Here is a 24309-nt window from a genome sequence, read left to right on the forward strand (position 1 = left end):
CAGAGGTCAGAGGAGAAGGACCAGACTGGTTCTAGCTGACAGAAAGGCAACAGTAACTCAAATAACCCCTCGTAGCTTGCATTGGCTCCCAGTTCAATCCAGTAGCATTTTTAAAACACTCACACTTGCATATAAAGCTCTACATGGCACCGCTCCTTCCTATATCTGGAGGTTGGAACTAATCTTTGCAGGACATCGGCCCTCCTCCAGGACCGAGTTTGGGCACCCCGTCCCCTGCCAATGCCACAGACTGTAAAAAAAAAAAAAAAAAAGACTGCATACGCACCGCACTGCAGCTCACAGGTTGTAAATAAATGAAGTGCAAGTTTGAGCGCGCTCACGTCCCTGTTGCTATGGTGACACGCAACACACCTGACGCTTGAATCTAACGGTGTGTCAAGGAAGAAGCCTCTGTTGACTAATAAAACAACTTTCAAGCCAAAATAATAATAGAGAACTTCCAACTTTCATTTATATGTTTCTAAACTTTTAACGTGCTGATTTTTGTTTGATCATGGCGTCGAGGATCGATCGGCTCGCGAAGCCCAAAACAAACCTGCTCAAATTCCCGGACAGGTGAGTCCCACAGAATTAAAACAAAACTGAAACTTTAATGAAACATTTATAATAAAAAAGAATATTTGTATGTGTATTTAGGGACATTTTGTCTTGAAAATACGAGGGCAATTCTTTAACTACGGGCACTTTTAAGCCTTGTGAAGTTGAGTAAAACAACTTGTTCAAAATTAACGTAACATAGCATCATAAGTTTAATAATTTTGTCTAGTTTTAAGACCTGTAAGAGGACAAACTTGGATAAGAAAAGAAACATTTTATCCATCGTGAACTGAAGAAAAATGGAGAGATAATTTTTTCACCACATTTCTAAACATAATAGTTTTAATCGCTCATTTTACTAGATATTTATCAAGACACTTTTATACAGCTTAGAGTGGCATTTAAAAGCTTAACTAGGTTAATTAACAAGGCAAGATAGGGTAATTAGGCAAGTTATTGTATAACGATGGTTTACTCTGTAGACTATCTGGAAAATATATAGCTTAAAGGGGCTAATAATTTTATATATTTAAATTTAAATAATAATAATTTTGCCCTTATAATATATATATATATATATATATATATATATATATATATATATATATATATATATATATATATATATATATATATATATATATATATATATATATATATATATTCTGTGTTATTTGTAATTTCCATAGTAAAAAAAAAGTCTAAGTTCTTAAACTCTTACATTAGTTATTTAACGTTATATAACTTCCTCTGGTGTGAAACTGAGGCATTAATGCATCATTCTCATTAATTTGAACAAAATGTTTATGAAACACCATTGGTAGATTCATTCTGTCAAGTCTGTTACTGTGATATTTCAGTGAATTTCTCATGCACTTTTTGAAAATCATAATATGACGTTAATACATAAAGTTGTTGTGTTTTAGACATGCCATGCTCTATCTGGTTTAAGGTTTGCATCTTGAGCTAAAACACAAAATGATGAAAAATTTCAACTATTTGTCAATTTATACATTCATTCGTTCATTTTCCTTCAGCTTAGTCCCTTTATTTATCAGGGGTTGCCACAGTGGAATGAGCCGCCAGCAAATCCAGCATATGTTTTACACAGCCCTTGCAGTCCCTCTCACATTCACAAACACACATATACTACAGGCAATTTTGTTTATTCAATTCACTTATAGCATATGTTTTTGAACTGTGGGGTAAATCTTAGCACCCGGAGGAAACCCACGCCAACACAGGGAGAACATGCCAACTCCACACAGAAATGCCAAGTGATCCAGCCGGGGCTCGAACCAGATACCTTCTTGCTGTGAGGCGACAGTGCTAACCACTGAGCCACTAATGTATTTACAGTATATAATTTGCACTTTTCTTAACCAAAGAATATTATTTTTGTTATTAAAATGAAGTATTAACATTTGTAATAAATCTAAAAGGCCATCTTTAACCCCTTAAAATGAGGTTTAATTACTATTGTCTGTGTGTTGAGATTTTTCAGGGATCTTATTAAGTAATGTTGAGTCCTTACTTTTCAGATTTTATGTTTTACCATCACTGCTTGTAATACATAAACTACTTTGAATAAGACTATTAAAGACATTTCCAACGCATTATATGAACCCATACAGATGTCTTTTTTGTAAAACAAAACTACTCTGTTCGAAAAATGTATTATATAAAACGAGGCAATTACTATGTGGCAATGTGCTCTACAAAAGACAAAACTGATCTGCGGAGTCTCAGGAGAATAAAGAGCTCCATTCTCTCACACATGGTCAGAACCTCTGTTTCTGTTTGACCTAGTTATAGAAATGGGCACATTTGCCCACCAGGGGGCTCTGGGGCTCTTTCAAACAGCAGCAGATTAACTTGGGCTTCCTGTGGTGAATTATTCATGCTTTCATATATACAGTTGAAGTCAGAATTATTAGCCCTCCTGAATTATATATTTATTTCTCCAATTTCTGTTTAACGGAGATAATATTTTTTTCAGCACATTTCTAAACATAATAGTTATAATAACTCATTTCTAATAACTGATTTATCTTATCTTTGCCATGATGACAGTACAGAATATTTTACTAGATATTTTTCAAGATGCTAGCATTTAGCTTTAAGTGCTTTTTAAAGGCTTAACAGGGCCCTACTGTGGAAATGTTTCTACTTTTACAAAAAACAAAAATATACATACACACACACACACACACACACAGAGAGAGAGAGAAGCCAGGATTATTAGCCCCCCTTTTAATTTTTTCTTCTTTTTTAAATGTTTCCCGAATGATGTGTAACAGAGCATAGAAATTTTCACAGTATGTCTGATAATATTTTTTCTTATGGAGAAAGTCTTATTTGTTTTATTTCAGCTAGATTGAAAGCAATTTTTAGTTTTTAAACACCATTTTAAAGACAAATTTTTTGCCCCTTAAAGCAATATTTTTTGATAGTCTACAGAACAAACCATTATGATTAGAAATGTGTTGAAAAAATCTTCTCTTCATTAAACAGAAAGTAGGGGAAAAAACAGAGGCCGATAATTCAAGGGCCCTAATAATTCTGAGTTGAACTGTGTGTGTGTGTGTGTGTATAATATTTATACAACAGTTCTGTCTGGTTCCTGAATCTGATTGGCTGATAGCTGTGATATATTTAAGCAATATCAGCACCTGTACAGCCTCTTTACCCTTTGTGTATTACTCCGCCCACATACAGCCAGCAAAAAGCAGACACTGCAGATCTAAAGTCAAAAAGATGTTTGCTCAGCTGTTCAACTGTCATGATTTGAATCAAACGCGGAAGAAAGTAGTTTCTCATACAAAAGGGTTTTTGAGACTCTCCATGTTTGATTTTGTTTTTATATACACAATTATGCTGTCAAACTGTTGTATAAACGCAATATCACACTCGTAGCAGTGTGATATGGCTGTATATCGGCACTGGTGGGGGCACTAAGGCACTCGGTCTGTGGCCTCGTGCCAACGCACGCCTCCCACCAGTGCTGATATACAGCCATATCACATTGCTACTCGTGTGATATTGCTCATATATATATATATATATATATATATATATATATATATATATATATATATATATATATATATATATATGCTTAATTGCCACAATCCCAATGGATTTGGTGCAATATGTAATTTTTTATGTGTGTTTTTTTAATATTTATAGGCGCTCAGTGTACTGGCTTGATGAGCTACCATCCAGACCAAAAAGCTCCACGACTGCCTTCGGTATGAGAATCACTTCCTTTACCAAATATCTTGATCTGTTGTGAAAATCAATTCAGAGGGGTCACAATATTAAATTGTAAATATGACACCTATTGTTTTAAAACGAATTCAACATATACTGTATGGTTTAAGCCAGTGTTTCTCAAACACGCTCCTGGATGACCACTTGCTTTGCACATTTTCCATGGCTGTTTTGCAATATGCATTCTTCAGTGATTTAAGAAAAAATGATTATGCTTGAAACAACACATATGTGACAATATAGTACTCAAAATAATGCCAGGGTAATAGAAGGTAAATAATAATAACAGCACAAAGAATAAATAAAACAAACACAAAAAACAAGAATATAAGTAATTAAATAAAATTACAAACAAGCAGGACCTTTACATTAATCAAACATGTTGAAACTAAAGCACAAATGGACAGATTTAATGGCCTTTCTATTAGAACTATGCCGAATAGTACAAAAGTAATTTTTCATTTCCTTCTAAAACAAAGTAAAACAGTTTTGTTTTTGTGGAAAATTTACACTTATGAATATGAAACTTAATCAACAATATAAATAGGTTAATAACAAAAACTTTATTCAAAGTATCATAATTAAAATATCCAAAAATGACGTTTTCAAAATGAAAATTAGAATTAAAGTATCTTTTTTTATATTTAAAGACAGAAGCATCATACTAAAGCTTTTTAACATAATCACAGTGCTAAAAGATGTGGTGTACAGTTTCCAAATACAAAGAACTAAAAGAGTACATTTAAAAAGGATATAAATTGGGAAGGAAATGTTTAGCAGGATATAATTTATGATGTAGTTCAAAAGATATTTCTTTTATCTTATTTGTACCAAAAATTTGTGAGGTAATTACCAAATATTTTACCTTTTAGAAACTCTTACAAAATTTTTCTAGTAGGTTCTAGAGCTAGGTTTGGAAACATCTTGTTTTAAAAAAAAGAGAGCGAATAGATTTGTTATTTTTAAGCTGGGAAAAACAAATTTGACCACATATTGTGTATGGTAAACTGATTATGGGCATATGAATCCAAGTTACATCTCTAAATAACATTCTTCAGCGGTCTTGCGTCCTCGTGTTCCCATGTAATGTAAGTTCCAAAACTCAAGACCACAAGAACAGAGGAGGCGAGAATGTTCCGGGAAGAGTTCTTGATATCCAGGATGCGTGGATGCAGACTTTAGCGCAAAACTTGCTTGAGAAATCCCAGAAGTCATTGCGGCTGAATAAAGGAGGCGGAAAGTGCAGCATTCAATACCAATTCATTATTAAAGTTCAGAGATATAACTTTTTTTAGAAGTTTTCCTAAATGAGACAGTGAAAGTAAACTTTAACTTAAAAATCTTAATAAAGGCATAAACATACTAAGGGTGTTTATTTGCTGAAATTCATAGTAAAATCTTTTTTATGTGTATTGTGCAAAGTATATTTGTACGGTTTTGTGCATGATATATTGCATCCGAAAAAAATCACAGCGCTTCACTTTTTCCAAATTTTTTTGTGTTTTTGATTCCAAAATGGATTCAAATAATTTATTTCCTCAAAATTCTACACACTATACCTCATAATGACAATGTGAAGAATTTTTTTTAATGGTTGCAGATTTATTAAAAGTAAAAAACCTGAAAATCACATTTACATTAGTATTCACATAGGATAGAGGGAAAGATGAATGTAGCAATGTACAGAGACATCCTAAATAAAAAAAACATGCTTCAGAGTGCTCTTGACCTCAGATTGTGGCAATGGTTCATCTTCCAGCAGGACAATGACCCAAACCACAGAACAAAAATATCAATGGAGTGGCTTCACAACAACTCTGTGAATGTCCTTGAGTGGCCCAGCCAGAACCCAGACCCAAATCCTATTGAACATCTCTGGAGAGATGTGAAAATGGCTGTACACCGTCGCTTCCCGTCAACAAGGTATAAAGCAAAGGCTGTGAATACTGATGTATATGTGATTTTTCAGGTTTTTAATTTGTAACAATTTCAAAAACTCTTTCTTCACATTGTCAAAATGGGATTTTGTGTGTAGACTGTTGAGGAAATAAAAGAATTTAATACATTTTGGAATAAGGCTGTAACAAAAAATGTGGAAAAAGTGAAGCACTGTGAATAATTTCCACACTCACTGTATATATTGAAAAGGGGAAAAACTATAAATCGTTGTATGAATGCTGTAATTTTTAAATATCAAAAATACGTGAAGGTAATGTGACCATCAGGAAGAATGCAGCGTCTTCACGAGTGTTCTTTGAATTGAGAAACAGCCCATGGCTGTGACCAAAACCGCATACTTCCATACCATATAGTACGCTAAAATCAGTATGCGAGCTGAGTAGTATATCCGAATTCATAGAATTCAAAAATCAGTAAGCGAGAAGTACCCGGATGACTTCCGGCAAGATTCTGAAGTGCGCATCCCATGCATGCTTTGCTATCCCATGATGCCCCGCGAGAGAATACATGAATAGAAGTGAAGTGATGCAACTGACGCAGGTAGGTCATGTGACCATGACAAAATGGCGGATGTAGTACATCCGAATTCCATTCATACATTTCACATTCATACTGTATAGAACGCATTTTTCTAACAGCCGAGTAGTACGTTTAAATTCAAATGCAGTACCTACTGAGTAGTAGGCGGTTTCGGGCACGCAGCCCTTGTCTCCTTAACCAAACACACTTGAATCAGATCAGCAACTTGGTAGCAGACACTGAAAAACCTGTAATGGGTGTGACAGACAAGGAAGACATCGAAAACATTCAGTGTTGGTGGTCCTCCAGGATCGTGGTTGAGAAACACTGATTTAAGCTGTGCGGTTTTACACGTTTTCATAGAAGATGTTTATTTAAAGAGATCATGCATTGAAATTGTTTTCACAGAAACAACCCCTCGTTTGGAGAAGCTCGTCCAAAGCAAACGACCAATCCATTTTTATGAGGACAACAGGTGACTAATGTTTTGTATATTATAGATTCCTTCAAATTAAATTAAAGTTTTTTAGATGTTAGTATCAGTATGTTTGATTTATGGATATCTGTAAGCTAGTGTGCTCCATAACAGTGACAAAATTTGCTAATATAAGATATAAACATCAAAAGCTTGTGGTTAATCACTTCCACCTAAATGGATCAATGATTTTTTTGACGTCACCTCAAACTTCAGTTTCTCATCAAATCTTCTCCCCAATCAAATGCTTTATAGTATCTGATATGCCCCGCCCCCTTCAAGATGCTTCATTTTGATGCGCTTGAGCTCAACCACTCTTGTTGGCAGAGCTGTAATAAAAACAAAAAGGGGAGGAGCTACTATATGTCCCGCCCTCTCCATGTTTCAGTTGAGATTGTCAAACATTGATGAAAAAAACGCACATTAAAACAATAAAGGTCCAAAAGGATTTACAATGACGACAAAAAATCATTTGGATCTCTTGAAGAACCTTTCCGTGAACAGTCCTTAAAAAGATTAAAAACGTAAAATAATTTACTCATCTTCCACTTGTTCTCAATCCTGTTTCTTTCTTCTGTAAAACATAAAACCAGATATTAGGAACGTTGGAAACAGGTTTCCGTTGGCTTTTAATGGTTACTAGTTTCCAACATTTTCAGTATACAGTTTTTTCTGTTCAAAAGGAACTCCTAAAGCTATGGAACCACTCGAGGATCCATGAATTGAGAGTAAATAAATTTTTTTTGTTGAACTATTACTTTAAAATATTAAATATGCTAACAATTCACACTCTACAGAACTTTTCTTTTCACTTTTAAACAACTTTGTATGCATTCTAAAGATGATATAAATGTTAAATGCTCCTCATGGAGTCATCAATGACAATGAACACACTGTTTTTTTAAGACGACACAACAAACGGTGACAGTTAAACTCGTACTCATTCCATTTTATCTTTGTTATTTCACTTTCACAGTATCCCATGATGCACATCTCATAAGTTAGTATCAGTTTAGAGTTTAATCATGGTCGTAAAACAACTGACGTCATCGTATAATAACATCTCTCCCAGTCCTGCTGTACTCTTTATAATTCCATTCCAGCACTCAGCTCAGTCTCAGAGCTCATCACTTTGCTTTAACTGGCTGTATTCAACTGATGATGGCATCTGTAATTTAGTTAATGAGCAAATATGAATCTTGGTCTCTCGGGTGCCATCTAGGTGAAGAAAGAAGCTATATTTAACTATATTTAGCAGTAAGGTAAGAAAACAGTGTTCACAATTTACAATGTGTACAGTGAAGTATATACTTTAAAGTGCTTTTTCAGACATTGTTTTGTTTGTGTTGTAGATTGTCGAGAATTTTCTGTTCTATGAAAGCAAAAACACTTTGTATGCACTTCAAAAGCACGAGGACTTGAGCTCAGAAATTACAGTTAAAGTCAGAATTATTAGCCCCCCTTTCCATTATTTTGTCTTTTAAATTTTTTCCCAAATGATGTTTAACAGAGCAAGGAAATTTTCACAGTATTTCTGATAATATTTTTTCTTCTATAGAAAGTCTTATTTGTTTTATTTCGGCCAGAATAAAAGCAGTTTTTAATTTTTAAAAATCATTTTAAGGTCAATACTATTAGCCCATTTTTAGCTTAATTTTTAGATAGTCTATAGAACAAACCATCATTATACAATAACTTGCCTAATTACTCTATCCTGCCTAGTTAAGCTAATTAACCTAGTTAAGCCTTCAACAATTTAAGTTGTATAGAAGTGTCTTGAAAAATATATAGTAAAATATTATTTACTGTCATCATGGTAAAGACAAAACAAATCAGTTATTAGAAATTAGTTATTAAAAAATCTCTTTGTTAAACAGATATTGGGGGAAAACATGGTCACACTTTACAATAAGTTTCATTAGTTAATGTTAATTAATGCATTTACTAACATGAACAAACAATGAACAATACATTTACTACAGTATTTGTTCATGCTAGTTAACGTTAGTTGATAAAAATACAGTAGTTCATTGTTAGTTCATGTTAACTCATGGTGCATTAACTAATGTTAACAAGCATGGACTTGGATGTTAATATTGCATCAGTAATATTCAATTATGATTAATAAATGCTGTACATGTGTTGTTCATGATTAGTTCATGTTAGTAAATGCATTAACTAATGAACCTTATTGTAAAGTGTTACCAAAAACATAAACAAGGGGGCTAAAAATTCTGACTTAAAGTGTATATGTTTAAACTGACACCATTATTAATGTTCATACAGTCAAAGTTGTTAGCCCTCCTGTGAAATAATTTGTAAAAGCTTCCCAAGCGCTGTTTAACAGCAGCAGGAACTAACTGTGTTTATTTTCAACACCTTTTTAAACTAAATATCAGTTTATTTCTAATATCAAATTGCTTTTGTCTTTGCCTTGGTGACATTTTTATATAGTTATTTTGGAAGATACTAGTATTCTAGTGCAGTGTAAAGGCTTTTAATAAGGCAGATTACATTAATTAAACAATTCATTGTACGTTTTTTTATTTTTTTTTATTTTTGCGTAGCCAATTGAGAAAAAAATCTTAAGTAGGCCAATAATTCATTTATTCATTTCTTGTCGGCTTAGTCCCTTTATTAATTCGGGAATGAACTGCCAACTTATCCAGCACATTTTTTTACGCAGCGGATGCCCTTCCAGCCACAACCCATCTCTGGGAAACATTCACACACACACACACACACACACACACACACACACACACACACACACACACACACACACACACACACACACACTAAGTATACTACAGACAATTTAGCCTACCCAATTCACCTGTACCACATGTCTTTGGACTGTGGGGGAAACCGGAGCACCCTGAGGAAACCCATGCGAATGCAGGGAGAACATGCAAACTCCACACAGAAACGCCAACTGACCCAGCTGAGGCTCGACCCAGCGACCTTCTTGCTGTGAGGCGACAGCACTAAATAAAACAATTAAAATAGTTTAAAATGACTTTATTCCAGCCAAACTAAAAGAAATAAGAAGAAAAAATATTATAGGAAATACTGTGAAAATATTCTCTTGCTTTGTTCTTAATTTGATGCTTGCATTAATTTTTTTTTCCACATCATTTAATGTTTACACTAAGGATGCTCCGATCAGGATTTTTGCAGCCGATACAGAGTACCGGTTCCTTGTCGTTGAGATCAGCCGATACCAAGTACGGATACCAAGTACGATACCAAGTACGGCTTAATATGACTTTGCCATTGCATAGCACATTTTGCCTCTATGTATGAGATCTCGCCTAAGAGAAAAATTTAAGGATGTTGCATACATATAATGGTCAAAAGCAGCTTTACAAAAAAAAGATATATAAAACAGATAGGAAAAAAATGGTAGGAAAAATGACAAAGCAATTTGGAATCATTGCTCGTGTATAGGGCGAGGCAGTGGCGCAGCAGGTAGTGCTGTCGCCTCACAGCAAGAAGGTCGCTGGGTCGCTGGTTCGAACCTCGGCTCAGTTGGCGTTTCTGTGTGGAGTTTGCATGTTCTCCCTGCCTTCGCGTGGGTTTCCTCCGGGTGCTCCGGTTTCCCCCACAGTCCAAAGACATGTGGTACAGGTGAATTGGGTAAGCTAAATTGTCTGTAGTGTATAAGTGTGTGTGTGAATGTGTGTGTGTATGGATGTTTCAGAGGGATGGGTTGCAGCTGCAAGGGCATCCGCTGCGTAAAAACTTGCTGGATGAGTTGGTGGTTCATTCCGCTGTGGCGACCCCGGATTAATAAATGGAATAAGCTGACAAGAAAATGAATGAATGTTCGTGTATAGGGCTGTGCGATCAGTTCATGAGATCGGCCAAATCAGTTCATGAGATCGGCCAGATCAGTGCGTACCGATGGAGTCGTGAAATGTGATTATCGGCTGATCGATTGGAGCATCCCTAGTTTTCACTTTTGATTGTATTTATTGCTATTATACATTTGATGTTGTCTGTGCAGCACCTTCACTGAAAAAATGGTGCCTTCAAAATTGTTGCAAACAAATTAAATTTAGCAATGTTCAACTTAGTTTGTGTGTTTAAATTCTGCCCAAATAAATTGTTTACAACTGCTTAACATAAAAAAATAAATAAATCCAAAGAATCATCTTTGAATAATTTTTTTTTCAGTGTTGGTCAGCACTTGTTGCATATTAAGGTGTTATATAAACAAACATATACATGGGCACCAGAAGCAAAAAAAGGGGGCATTATCAAATAATCGAATATGTTTTTGACATATTTAAATACATGGAAATGTATTTAGTTCTCATCTATTATGTGTCTTCCATATGGGAAATCTTCTTCCGTTTCATGGCGACTTAAAAAAAATTGTTAAAAATGCACACTAGGTTATCCAAGAATGTAGTTTGCATACAGAGAATTTGCATTCTGTGTGGCCAAATCGATGTCATAGTGAGTCTGATATATGTGTCCTTGCAGAAGATCAGTGGAGTGGGTTGTTAGTGCAGCTGCGCTGAAGGCTTGTCCCTCTCAGAGGGTGTGTTCACTGGCACTGCCACGGCCACCTGCTGATGGATGGCAGCCTGACCGCCCTCTCATGGACACTGTGAGTAAATGCACTACATGAACTGAAAATAACAAGTACAGTTAAAATCAAAATTATTAGCACTCCTCCTGTAAAATTTTAAATATATTTACATTAAAATATAATGCATACGAAATAATAATAATAATAAGTCTGTAAATTAACAGAAATGTACATGCAGTTTATTTCAAAGTTTTTGTAGCGAAATATACAACACCAACCCAGATAATTTATCACTTTGTACTATTAAAAATGTTCATAAAAGTCACTTTAAAAGTTGTTTGGGAAAAAGATCAAGGTATCCCATAATGCAATTCACAATCATAAATGGTAAAAATAAAAGCATGAATCTAATTTTGCATATCTTGCAAAACCGAAAAGTTTTTCCTTTTTATTATCTCAGTGGTTTCACTTCATCAGCTTTAATAAGTGCACCCAAACACTTCCTGTAGATGCACATAGTGATAGAGTTTCTCACCTCTGTGGAGGAAGTGTCTCTCCTTCTCGACTGATTCAGCGCTGTGACATTTGTGGGCTTTTTCCACACATAAAGACTGCGTAATTTAAACCATTTACCGCCAACATCCTATAAATAATACATCATGACACTAGCATAATCTAAACGCATTACAATCAGTTTGAGGGCTGTAAGAGCCATAATTTGTTTTAATACAATTTATTATTTTTATTAATATAATTTTGTGTTGATGTGTTTAGTTGTGTACATTTTTTCATTTTAGCCTTACTCCTTTGTTTGTAATGGTGTTTTCCGCCGTTATTGGACTGATTTAAGTTATATTATGAAATTGGAAAGTGAGAGAAAGACAGAGCAACACAGTTTTTTGAGTTTATTTATTTTTTCTATTTTTCATAATTGTTCTTATTTTGTCGAATTTTACTATTTTTTAATATATATTTTTAAATATTTTATACATTTTTTTACAAATTTATATTTCTTTTTTTTATAACTATTATTGGCGAGGCAGTGGCGCAGTAGGTAGTGCTGTCGCCTCACAGCAAGAATGTTGCTGGGTCTCTGGTTTGAACCTCAGCTCAGTTGGCGTTCCTGTGTGGAGTTTGCATGTTCTCCCTGCCTTCGTGTGGGTTTCTTCCGGGTACTCCGGTTTCCCCCACAGTCCAAAGACATGCGCTACAGGTGAATTGGGTAGCCTAAATTGTCCGTAGTGTATGAGTGTGTGTGTGTGAATGTGTGTGTGGATGTTTCCCAGAGATGGGTTGCGGCTGGAAGGGCATCCGCTGCGTAAAAAACCTGCTGGATAAGTTGGTGGTTCATTCTGCTGTGGCGACCCCTAATTAATAAAGGGACTAAGCCGACAAGAAAATGAATAATTAATTAATAATTTTTATCCTATTTTTTATATAATTTTTTTCTTGTTTTTTTATCATTTTACTGCATAATTCAGTAAACATCTTTAATTGGAAAGAAACATGAGTCAATTTATTGGCCATTTGATTTTCTAAAATACAGATATTACAAAGGCACTGATTTTTTTGTTTGTTTGTTTGTTTGTTTTCACTGCATCAAAAGCAGAACATAAAGTTGGGTTCAATATAACTTTATTTATTTATTTATTTACTTAATTATACTTGTTTACTTATTCACTTTTTACTTCTTTACTAGTTTACTTATTTAGCAAAGAAATTGATTCTTGTTAGATATTTTTAGCTGTGTTTCATTTCAGAGACTGCATTCTCTGAAGGCAAGTCCTTCGAAGTCCACACAGGCTGAACCAAGTGTTTTAAAATGAGACGATCTAGCCTGGATTTCATCACCAGGCAACCGTAACAGATGCTGTTAATATGCGCTGATAAAATTTGTAATGGCTTTTTTCAGACTGATTTAAAATCTTATTTGAAGCGATCTTAAGGCAAAACAAGGTATCCAGAAGCTGGAAATAAATTTCCTTTGATCCATACATGTACACATAAACATGCAAACTGTCGATAAAATCACTCTTTAGTAAGAATTGTCATACTCATTTTGTTTCTTTAACATGTGTCTAAATATCCAAGTAAAATAAACTTAATTCATACATTTAAACCAGAGTTTTCTTTTTTAAAAACATCCTGCTGGGATCAGCGCACAATGAATCTTGGGCAATTCGAGGCTGTGAAGGATCCACCGGTTGTGTCCTTTATTACCTGGAAACGAAGGATGCATTTGGAGGCTGCGTTAGAAAAAGCCTGCACATTTTTTGAAATAAGACAGCCTTCATCGCTCCGTCATGGCGCAGGGCCCTTCGAATGCATCCTTCGGAGGATGAAGCCTCTGAAATAAGACACGGCTTTAGTTTAGTTATCTTAAAGGCATTTTTTAAATAACTGCTGTTGTTTTAAATGTTACATAAGCATCACATCATTAGACTGATTTCTGTAGGACCATGTGACTGAATACAGGAGTAATGATGCTGAAAATCCAGCATTAAATCAGAGGAATAAAAATAATTGGCGGTTATTAGAAATTAGATTGTTGTTTTTTTGTTTCTATATACATTGTTATATATTTGAGAAAAGTGTTTCTCAAATACTGTGGCCAGGATTCTGACCAGAACCAGAAAATCAGAGCACATCACACCTGTCCTCAGGTCTGTACACTGGCTCCCAGTTAAATTCAGAATAGATTTTAAAGTATTTTTACTTGCCTATAAATCACTAAATGGCCTAAGACCTCAATACATTACAGATATGCTCACTGAATACAACCGATCCCTCAGATCATTAGGATCAAGTAAATTAGAAATTCCAGGAGTTCAGTCAAAGCAGGGTGAATCAGCTTCCAATGATCAGATGTGCTCCAACATTAGGCACGTTCAAATCAAGACTGAAAACACGTCTGTTTAGCTGCGCCTTTACTGAATGAGCACTGTGCTGCGTCCGACAGATCACACTATTATGTTTTTCTTGTCTTTTTCTCTTGTTTTTAATATAATTTTTAAAATTTTTGTTGTTTCTTTTTACTCTTGTTTATGTAAAGCACTTTGAATTACCATTGTGTATGAAATGTGCTATTTAAATAAACTTGCCTTTATGGTGATTAATTATAAAACTGCTTAATTTATAATTATAAAAAATAAATGTATTTTCTGTTATGATATAATATTAGACTTCAGGTTTATATTTCCAAATATAGTGCTTTATTCACATTTTAGCTAATGTTTCTGATGTTTTTTTTTTTTTTTTGTAATTGTGATTCAAGCTTTTAAATGTGAAGTAAAGGTTATTTTAAAACTGGGACAATCCCTTCAACTTGTCCCACCCTGCCTTTCTGTTTCATTATGAATGATTTTATCGACACTAGAAAAAAATAATGGCCCTTCAAGCCATTTCCTGTTTTTTTTTTTTTTAAGAGTATTAAATGTAGCTGGGTGAAAAGTGCTAAACAACAAAGAGATCTGTGCTATGAAAATTATGTGTTTTTAATGCTTTTCTTATGTTTTATTCTGCTTTTCATGTCATTCAGAAATATTTTATTAATGCTCTAAAAATGTATCTTTACCCAAAAATGAAAGTTTTTATTTAATTTACTATTTAATTAGGTGACTTTTTTCCTCAGTATATTATTGTAGAGGATTTTGAGGTGAAGCTGTGATCCTCAGTGACGCATAAAACACAAGTCACTGGGTATCAGCATTTTAATCGTCAAAAAAGTGGAAGCAATTCTAAACAACACCTGTAGCTCATCATCTTAAAAGGCTAGTTCACCCAAAAATGACTATTCGGTTATTATTTACTCACCCTAATATTGTTCCAATCCTCCTGAGACTTATGTTTACCTTGAGAACACAAATTAAGATATTTTAGATGAAATCCTGGAGCTCTCTCATCCTTCATAGGCAGCAATGGTTCCAAGACCAAAGTCCAGAAAAGTTTTGTCAAAGCATTCAATGTAACTTCAGTGGATCACCTGTAATCGTATGAAGCTCTGAGAACACTTTTGTGGCAAAAATATCACTGCAAAAAAACACTTTTTAAATTGTTGTATAGAGTCACAAAAAAAAAACCTTTTTAGCTTTGCAGGTTGCTAGGGTATTCCAACTCTATATAACCTTGTATATAATGTTGAGTTTCTTACATACAGATCAATCACTTTGCTTCATAAGACATCAGTGTAACATTAAGAGCCACGAGTGTTAATTTTGTTTTTCTTGAATCAGTTTTTTGACTCTCATAATTCCAGTAACTGTTGAGTCACCAAGGACTAAAGTTTCAGCTAAAAATCTTCTTTGAAGTACAACTAAAGAAAGACGTTCACCCAAATCTTGAATGCCCTGAAAATGAGCCGATTAAACACTTATGCCAACTTCAGACTGCATGATTTTTGCCCTGATTTTGACTCGCCACAGGTTTTGAGAAATCGCCGACAAATGCCTGAAATCACTGTCACTTACGTGCACAAGCACCGATTTGCCTATCACACAGTGTGAACTATCAAAGACATGATCTGAGAGAATCGCAGATGAGTCGCTGATGCCTGTGAGATATTTGGCGTGCTAAATATCTGGAGCTGTCGGCGAGTCAAATCATGCAGTGTGAAATGAGTTTTGATTGAATAGAACAGCGGCGATCACCTACAGCCAATGAGAGAACAGCATTCACTAGCGTGTGTGTACCTGCAGGCCAGCGAAAGGTTGAGGGAGAAGATGAAAGCGCTCATTTGGTTTATTTGGTCCCAAGAAATGGAGGAAAAACTAGTGGAGGTTTGACTGGAGCACCCGTGTCTGTTTGACGTTTCATACAGAAAGCTAAAAAAAAAAAGTTGAGGAGAAATTGATAATCCCCCCTTCAAACCCAGGTAAGCAAATATGTACATTTTTTTATCCCATTAATGGTTTCTTTCTCGTTATGTAGTTAATAACAAAACATATACTACGTGTTTTTGGCTGTGAGATGTGTTTTGGACGAAGTTGTCGGTGACTCTTTCTATTGAAAAGTCATGCAGTGTGAATGTCCATGTCGCCGATCCATCTTGCAGTGTAAACAAAGCAGCGATGAAAAGCTTGCCCAGATAGTCGTGCAGTGTGAAAACATCTGAGACGCGACTACTTTGAAAATCAGGCAGTCTAAACTCGCCATTACTTTCTTTTTTTGGGTAAATCAAGGTAATTATGCGGTTTTGCGTTTTTTTTTTTGTAAGCTAGTTTTTATTTTGAAACTATTTTGTATCATTTTGATACTATTTTGTTTTTTGTTCTGTTGATTTCAGTTTTAATTCGTTTGTTAGTTTTAGTTTTTTAGTTTTTTTTGTGAACACATTTCTTTTTAGTTTTTATATATTATATATACATTATATATATTTTATATAAGTTTCAGTCATTTCACTTTAGCAGAATTAAAAGAACATATCCAGTGTCGACCCGAGCAAAGGGTAATGTTAGCACAGCTTACAGTAACTCCTGTGAAAATCTCTTAGTAATAAAATTAAATAAAACAATTGTTTAAACAGACACTGAAACCAAAACCACACAAATCCAACAAGTAAATTATAAAAGATTTTTAAAAAAATGACAACAAACTTTTTCATATTAAACCTCAGTGGGGAAAATAAGTATTGAACGTCACCATTTTTCTCAGAAAAATTAGAAGATTTTCTATTTTTATAGATGCTTTTAAATCTTCACCGGATGTTAATAAAAACCAAAGTAATCCATATATGCAAAGACGACAAAACTAATTAGCTTATGAATGAAGTTATGTGTAATAAAATTAAATGATGCAGGGAAAAATATTGAAAACATGAAGAAAGAGAGGTGTGGAAACGCAGTGAAAACCCAGACAATGATCCAAAACACAGTCAAGAAAACTCTTAAATGCTTTCAGAGAAAGAAAGTAAAGCTGTAGAATGGCCCAGCGCCCCAGCCAATCACCTGACTTGAATCCAATAGAGAACACAAAAAGAGATCAGATTTGATAGACGAGACCCACAGAACCATCAAGATTTTTACACTGTTGAAGTCTGTGAAAAACTCACACCTGAGCAATGCATGTGACTTCATTTCTTTATATAAAGTATTAAATACTATTCAGTAGTTCAGTACTTTCTCCTTGTGTTATTTCATTGTTATTACACAACTCATTTTTCATTTTTTATTTTTTTTTGTTTTATCTTTGTTTATATTGTTTGGGTTTTTACCAAAATCTGGTTCAATTCCTTGTCAACAGCTCCTTTAGAAATATTTTTTGCAGGAAAAAACATGACGTGTTTAATACTTATTTTCCTCGCTGTATATAATGTTAAACATGCCTTGTTTAGATTTCTTTGCCAAATGAACATAAGTTAAACACATTATTTTTAGATAGAAAACATATTTTTGTGTATAACCATGTGCTTGACTGATGTGTTTGTCAATAAAAGCACATTTACATTTGTTTCTATAAACAGTCGCAGGGCAGATTTCTGCCACAGAATGAGTGCTTATTATTTTTCAAAACTATTATATTTTTTCTGATTATTATCATTTTATTTAAGTTCCTTTTTCAGTCACTTTTGTTTAGTTTTAGTTTTTCATTTATTGTCATTTTTTTACATTTTATTTTAGGAAATCTTTTGAACACTAGTATTATTCTTTGTTTTAGTTTTTTTTTTTTTTAAATTACCTTGCGCTTACCTTTTTGCTACAGTTTTTCACTGTTCTTCTGGTTACTCCAGGTGTGTGTGCTGTGCAGCTCAGTGTTTCATCATCACATCAGAAGCTCGCCCTCCAGCACATTCCCCAAGGTTTGCTTATCACGATGACACATGGCATATCTTTTTTGTTTGCTCCTTTACAGTTGAGTGTTGCGGTTAAAACGGCCAAACCGAGTCCAAGGATCTGTTATCTGGCGCAACCGAAGCAAATAAAGATGACATTAACGCACTTCAGCGTGGAGTCCAGTGAGCACGAGATTGGCATCAGCACTACCCCCTCCGCCCGCCTGCTGCGGCTGGCCTGTGAGTGGACATAATGTGCTGATATTCAATAATTCAATATACAGTTGGAGTCAGTATTATTATCCCTCCTGAATTATTAGCCCACCTGCATATTTTTCCCCAGTTTTTCTTTAATGGAAAGAAGATTTTTTTTAACACATTTCTAAACATAATAGTTTTAATAACTATTTTCTAATAACTGATTTATTTTATCTTTGCCATGATGACAGTAAATAATATTTGATTAGATATTTTTAAGATACTAGTATTCAGCTTAAAGTGACATTTAAGGGCTTAACTAGGGTAATTAGGTTGTCTTTTGAACCTCTAGTCAATATCGTGACAAAAGCTTCATCTGTTAAATGCAAAAAGACCAAATGTGATACCTGTGAGTGCATTTCAAAGAGGCTTAAATAATCGTTTACACTTCTTATCTTTTATTATTTGCATTCTCAGCTCCTAAGCAGGTGCATCCGCAGCATACACTCGCCCGCTCTGTTTCCTGGCCAATTCCAAAACACGTACTGAAGGCTGGAGCCAGCGAGAGGCTGCAGGTTCTGGCACGTCCTAAAACCCGTCAGGCCCTGTTTGAAGGCTACAATCCATACCGGGTCAGTCCTGCCGCCGGCTCCGCCACCGCCTCCCCCAGACTACTGGAGCTGTCATTACCCCTGCCGCGCAAATGCAGAGAACAGTAAACCAGCATTTCAGCCAGCCATCAATACTGAGGCTTTTGGTAACATTTATGTTATGTACACTGAGATAATTGTTTTTTTTTCTGCTGAATTTACAAAATGATAAATTATTAGGCAAGGTGAGTTTATAGCACATTTTATACACAATGGTAATCCAACGTGCTTCACATAAACGAGAATAAAAGAAACATATAATACAAGTGTAAGAAATAAAAAAACAAAGAAAAAGAATGATTAAAAACAGATTAAAATGTGTATTAGTCCTCATGTGATTATTTTTTCAAATATTTCAGTGCTGTTTAAAATGTTTTTAGAGGCTAAATTCAAATTAAGTACCAGCAAAATGTCTGTACTACTTTATAAATATTGTCAAACGTTTGAGACATTTTTTTTCTCAAAAATAAGGTTCAAGATTTAAAATAAAAGTTAGGCTACTTATAAAAAGTTAGTCAATAGTGAAAGTTGACTTCACTTTTTTCATATTGTGCATTTTCTTAAAACCTTTGATGGGTTATTTCCACAATTTATGATGATATAGAAGTCAAAATAGGTCAAATGAGAATATAGTGGCAAAACATCTGGACCAATGGCAAATTCTGGACCTTTGTCAGTGTGGGGGTAGTTCTTTCAAACCAATATAAAATGGAGGTCATCTGGTGGTCTTGCTTGGTAATGCACCCAATCAAAATCTTAGGGAAAGCACATTTGGTATATAGGTTGTTTGGATTATACTTTGATTTTCTGTCAATTGTAGGATAAACGGTGGCTCAGTGGTTAGCACTGTCGCCTTACAGCAAGAAGGTTGCTGGTTCGAGTTCTGGCCCGGCCAGTTGGCATTTCTGTGTGGAGTTTGCATGTTCTTTCCGTGTTGGAGTGGGTTTCCTCCGGGTGCTCCGGTGTCCCCAGCAGTACAAAGATGTGTAGTATAGATGAATTGGGTAAGCTAAATTGTCCGTAGTGTGTGTGTATGGATGTTTCCCAGTGATGGGTTGCAGCTGGAAGGGCATCCGCTGCGTAAAACATATGCTGAATAAGTTGGGGGTTCATTCCTTTATTTCTCAATAAAGGGACTAAGCCGAAAAGAAAATGAATGAATAAATAAACAATTGAAAATAAATATTCCTTAAGGGGACTAATAATTTTGATCTTAAAATTGTTTAAATTTTTTTAAAATGCTTTTATTCTAGCTAAAATAAAACAAATAAGACTTTTTCCAGAAGAGAGAACATTATCCGAAATACTGTGAAAAACTCCTTGCCCTGTTAAACATCATTTGGGAAATATTTGAAAACTATATTAATTTTCGCAGGAGGGCTTATCATTATATCTTGAACTGTCTCTATTGTTTCACATATGTTGTTGTTTACAGCCTACAGTAAGTAGTGCACAGCATGCTAGTGTTCATCTGCAATTATAGGCAGTTGAGTTCGTTCAGCTGCGCATATTATACAGTATATTGACATTACAAGTTATTTAGTTAACCGTACTGTTGTGTTTGATGAGCAATAATTGTATTTCTCCAGCCTGATCCACAAAGCACGTCTCACACATCTGCTGAGGATTTATTTGTGTGCTCCGAGCTCCAGAGCGAGGAAAAAAACACTCATTTGCATGTTATTGAATGAGAATCTGCAGCAGGACTGTACCAGTTCCAATATCCTGTAACGGCTCTTTAGGGAAGCCGATAGCTGAAATGTGGGCCTCTTCTGTGCCGCTCTGATTATTTACCCTCCGCTTATAAGGCCGAGCTGTTTTACTTCAGCGCTGCTCATTTGAATCCGTAATCTCAAATGTGAATTTTATTGCCTTGACTCAGCTCTACATGCTGAAACAATTACAGCACAATGGGGAAATTTCACTATGACTCATTTTAAAGCAAATTTTGGATGCTAGTTACATCATTTGACGACATCTGTACGTTAGAGTGGTCCGTTATTGTTTTTCTGAGCAAATTAAGATCACATTTTTGTCATTCAGTGTAACAACAGTCGTGTCTAGCATATTTAGAACAAGAATTGTTTAATAATTTAGGTGGACTGAAAAAAATGATTCACTGGATTAAAGTAAGTGATTGCAAACTATTTATATGGACTGAATTTAAACAAACAAATTAAGTTGAACATTACTAAATTTACTTTTAACAGTCCCCGCCACTCAAGCCCGTAGCCCGGGGGGTTCAGGGGGTTCGAAAGACCCACCCCGCACTAAGGTCATAAATTTATCCAACTCATTTGTCCTATTTTGACTGCTAAGACAACATAAATTGTGAAAATAACCCATCAAAGGCTTTAAGCAGAATCCGACGTGTAAGAGGCTAAATTATCATATGCATTTGTTTATATGACAAAACATACTTCTTGACTCAAGAAGGTCCATACTGACTACAAAGCCAGATACTGTTAAGATCAGGGCCTGATATGTGGACTTTGGGGGTTTTATGGTGTGCTCACATGTTGATTGGTCAGTTTGAATGTCTTAAATGGCTTTAGTCACATGGTCAAGAAATATTCAAAATAGTTGGTAAACCCGAGCTCTGGCTCTTGTCCTGCCCTCCCTTTTCCTGGCCTGCGTCTCTCCTGCTCTGCTCCTCTCGTCCTCTGGAGTCTATCTTCTCTGACTCTACTGCAATCAGGCTTTTGGGCCTGCTCTCTTTGTCTCTCTCTCCCTCCCACTGTGTCTCTCCATCTACCTCTGGTAACTTTAATTTTACATTTAAGCTGGGTACAATTTATACAATATGTTTGATCATTTCATATTTGATCATTTTATACAGTATTTTGTTATTAATTCAGTTGTAACCATAGAGAATTATTGTCATTAAATCATTTCATTTTCAAGTATTTGTGAATTACTTTTGATTTAACATCAACACTTAATTGTTCCATATTGCAATACAATACAATCACATAATATCAACGCTCTCCCACATTTATAGCTATTAATACTGCCCTTATTTCCGTTTTTGGTATGAGACTGCAGAAGAATGGTTTGACTAGAAATGTACAGTTTTTTACCATCATGCTGATTACTTTCTGATTACTTTTTAGTCACTCGGCAGAACTACAGTTCGAACCGCTGTGGTTTAAAGACCGTTCTTACAGACGTAAGTGAAGTCATCTTTCGTTACTGCATTGTTGTTAAATAGAGAAAACATTTTACAAGGAACTTTTATTCTAGATCTTGGACCTTATTCTTGAAAGAAAAAAATGGCCAAATGTCATTACTAATTAGGCTGTTGTTGTAATCCATGGATTTTTAACTACTTTTTACAAGAGAGGCTAGAAAAATCGTCAAGCTCTACATTATTATTATTATTAATTGTTCAATATTTAGGCAGCATGGTGGCGCAGTGGGTAGCACGATCGCCTCACAGCAAGAATGACTTGCGGTATGAAGGGGTACGTATCCACAATGAGCCTGTGTTGGAAAATGTGAGGCTTTTGTCGCGTAATAATCAACACCAACCCAGACAATATATCACTTTAAACTATTAAAAATGTTCATAAAAGTCACTTTTTCAAACGTTTCAAGGTTAAAAGTTGTTGGAAAAAAGAATAATATCTCATAATTAGGGATGTAACGGTATTGTAAATACAGTCATACCGCAATATTAATTTTTTTCGATATTACCGAAGTCGCATGACTCGGTAAAACTATAGGTCTTCTGAGAAAATTTGCTCAGGCGAATGAAGCGAACGGGAGGTAGCGAAAACTACAATTTCCATCAGCCCAGGCTTGGCCATCATCCCTTGCGGTCTGTTGTCGCTACAGATCCAGTAATGCGGAAATGGAGTGTGCTGCTAGAAGCGGGGATGAAAAAGAGCTGTAAAACTCTAAAGCGGGCGTTGTCGCCGCGCGCGTACTGAATAGCGGTGTTGTTGTGTGAGTTCTTATCAGCTGTGTTGTCGCGTGCGTACTGAATAGCGGTGTTGTCGCGCGAGTTCTTATCAGCTGTGTTGTCGCGCGAGTTCTTATCAGCTGTGTTGTCGCTCGCGTACTGAATAGCGGTGTTGTCAGCACACTGTTCAGATTGATGCAGACATGAGACCCCTATCTTACCCATGGTTTGTCCTCTCAAGTGGGGGAAAGACAATGCACAACGTTACCCACTGCTGTCAACCTGGGCCAAGTTATATCTCTCTTGTCCCAGAAACCTCAGTCCCAAATGAGAGGGTTTTTTTCTGTTGCAGGGGACATTGTAAATGCCCAGAGATACCAGCTTTTACCAGATTATATTTATATGATAATTTTCCTTTAAACCCATCTCTATCTAAGTGAGTGAGTGATTAAATGTTGAATGTGATGAGTTTTCACTACTAAATTGAAACTTTATTTTTTTTACATGGTTTAATATTTTTTTGTTATTAAAATTGAAGTTCCTGTTTCAAAGCTTACAGATAGATGGCTAATTTGTATGTCATTGACACTTTTGGCACTTTTTTGGAGTATTTTCATAAGTTTTGTTTTTTCCTGTAAATGATTCAATAAATACCGTACCGTGACATTCATACCGAGGTATTACCGTACCGTGAAATTCTGATACCGTTACATCCCTACTTATAATGCAATTCAAAAGTGTAAGACGTGAGATATCACAAATGTTTTGATGTCTTTGACAATTCAAACATGAGCCGAAAACAGACAATCGGCTTCACAACCCAGCAGGTGGGAATGCGGGAAAAACCAGCTCCCCTCCATTCCTCCATTTACATTTGAAACATTTCTTAACTCACACTATGGTCATTTCAAAGTCTGAATGTTCTGAATCACCCCAAGTGACTTTATCATGTTTGATATTATTTGAAATGTCTCAGTGCGACTGGTACATTGGTCTCATTCCCTCAGAAATAGATATAATCAATACTATAGACATATAACTTCAGGTATCTTTTGAACCACTGTGAAGGGTGTGCCTTTCCTATAGGCAGAAACTCTTCCACTAAATGCAAATGCCTTTTTGTTATTCACACACCCCTTTCCTCAAGGGGATTCTTGGATTTACTACTTAAGGGAAGGTTTCTAAAATGTTCTGCGCGATTCTGCTACTCAGATCAGCCCATAACATGGAGCTCTAATGCTTAAAGTCAAAATAGAAAAATCAAAATAAGTATGTTGTTCAATTCTTTTATAAATATATTTGTTATGCTGAAAAATGATGAAACAATTCACACATTTTCACATTTTATTTTCACACACACAAAAAAAACATTGAACACCTTTTCTTGCATTTAATATTTACTTTAATATTAAAAATCACTTCTGAAAAATTCCTTTCATGCACATAAAATGGGCTCAAATTTGTTGA

At 35.1% G+C, this 24309-nt stretch overlaps 1 protein-coding gene and 1 long non-coding RNA gene across 10 annotated transcripts in view; both read left to right on the forward strand.

Moving 5' to 3' along the window:
* The window catches only part of LOC147846539 (uncharacterized), a 214014-nt gene extending 192170 nt beyond the window's left edge, over positions 1-21844 (forward strand). The window contains exon 2 of the long non-coding RNA XR_015479130.1: positions 19963-21844. This is a non-coding gene — a long non-coding RNA (uncharacterized LOC147846539). The remainder of the gene's footprint in view (positions 1-19962) is intronic.
* Positions 338-19259, forward strand: spmap2 (sperm microtubule associated protein 2). Of its 9 annotated transcripts, none has more exons than XM_087239632.1 (7): positions 338-391; positions 526-576; positions 3748-3809; positions 6718-6784; positions 11250-11402; positions 18171-18330; positions 18766-19259. In XM_087239632.1, exons 5-7 carry the CDS (start codon positions 11262-11264, stop codon positions 19005-19007), a joined length of 543 nt encoding a protein of 180 aa, XP_087095758.1. In that variant the 5' UTR covers positions 338-391; positions 526-576; positions 3748-3809; positions 6718-6784; positions 11250-11261; the 3' UTR covers positions 19008-19259.
* Positions 21845-24309: the final 2465 nt, after the last annotated feature.

Source organism: Danio rerio, chromosome 2, assembly GCF_052040795.2.
Source record: "Danio rerio strain M-AB ecotype USA chromosome 2, GRCz13ab, whole genome shotgun sequence".
NCBI classification, from domain to species: Eukaryota; Metazoa; Chordata; class Actinopteri; order Cypriniformes; family Danionidae; genus Danio; species Danio rerio.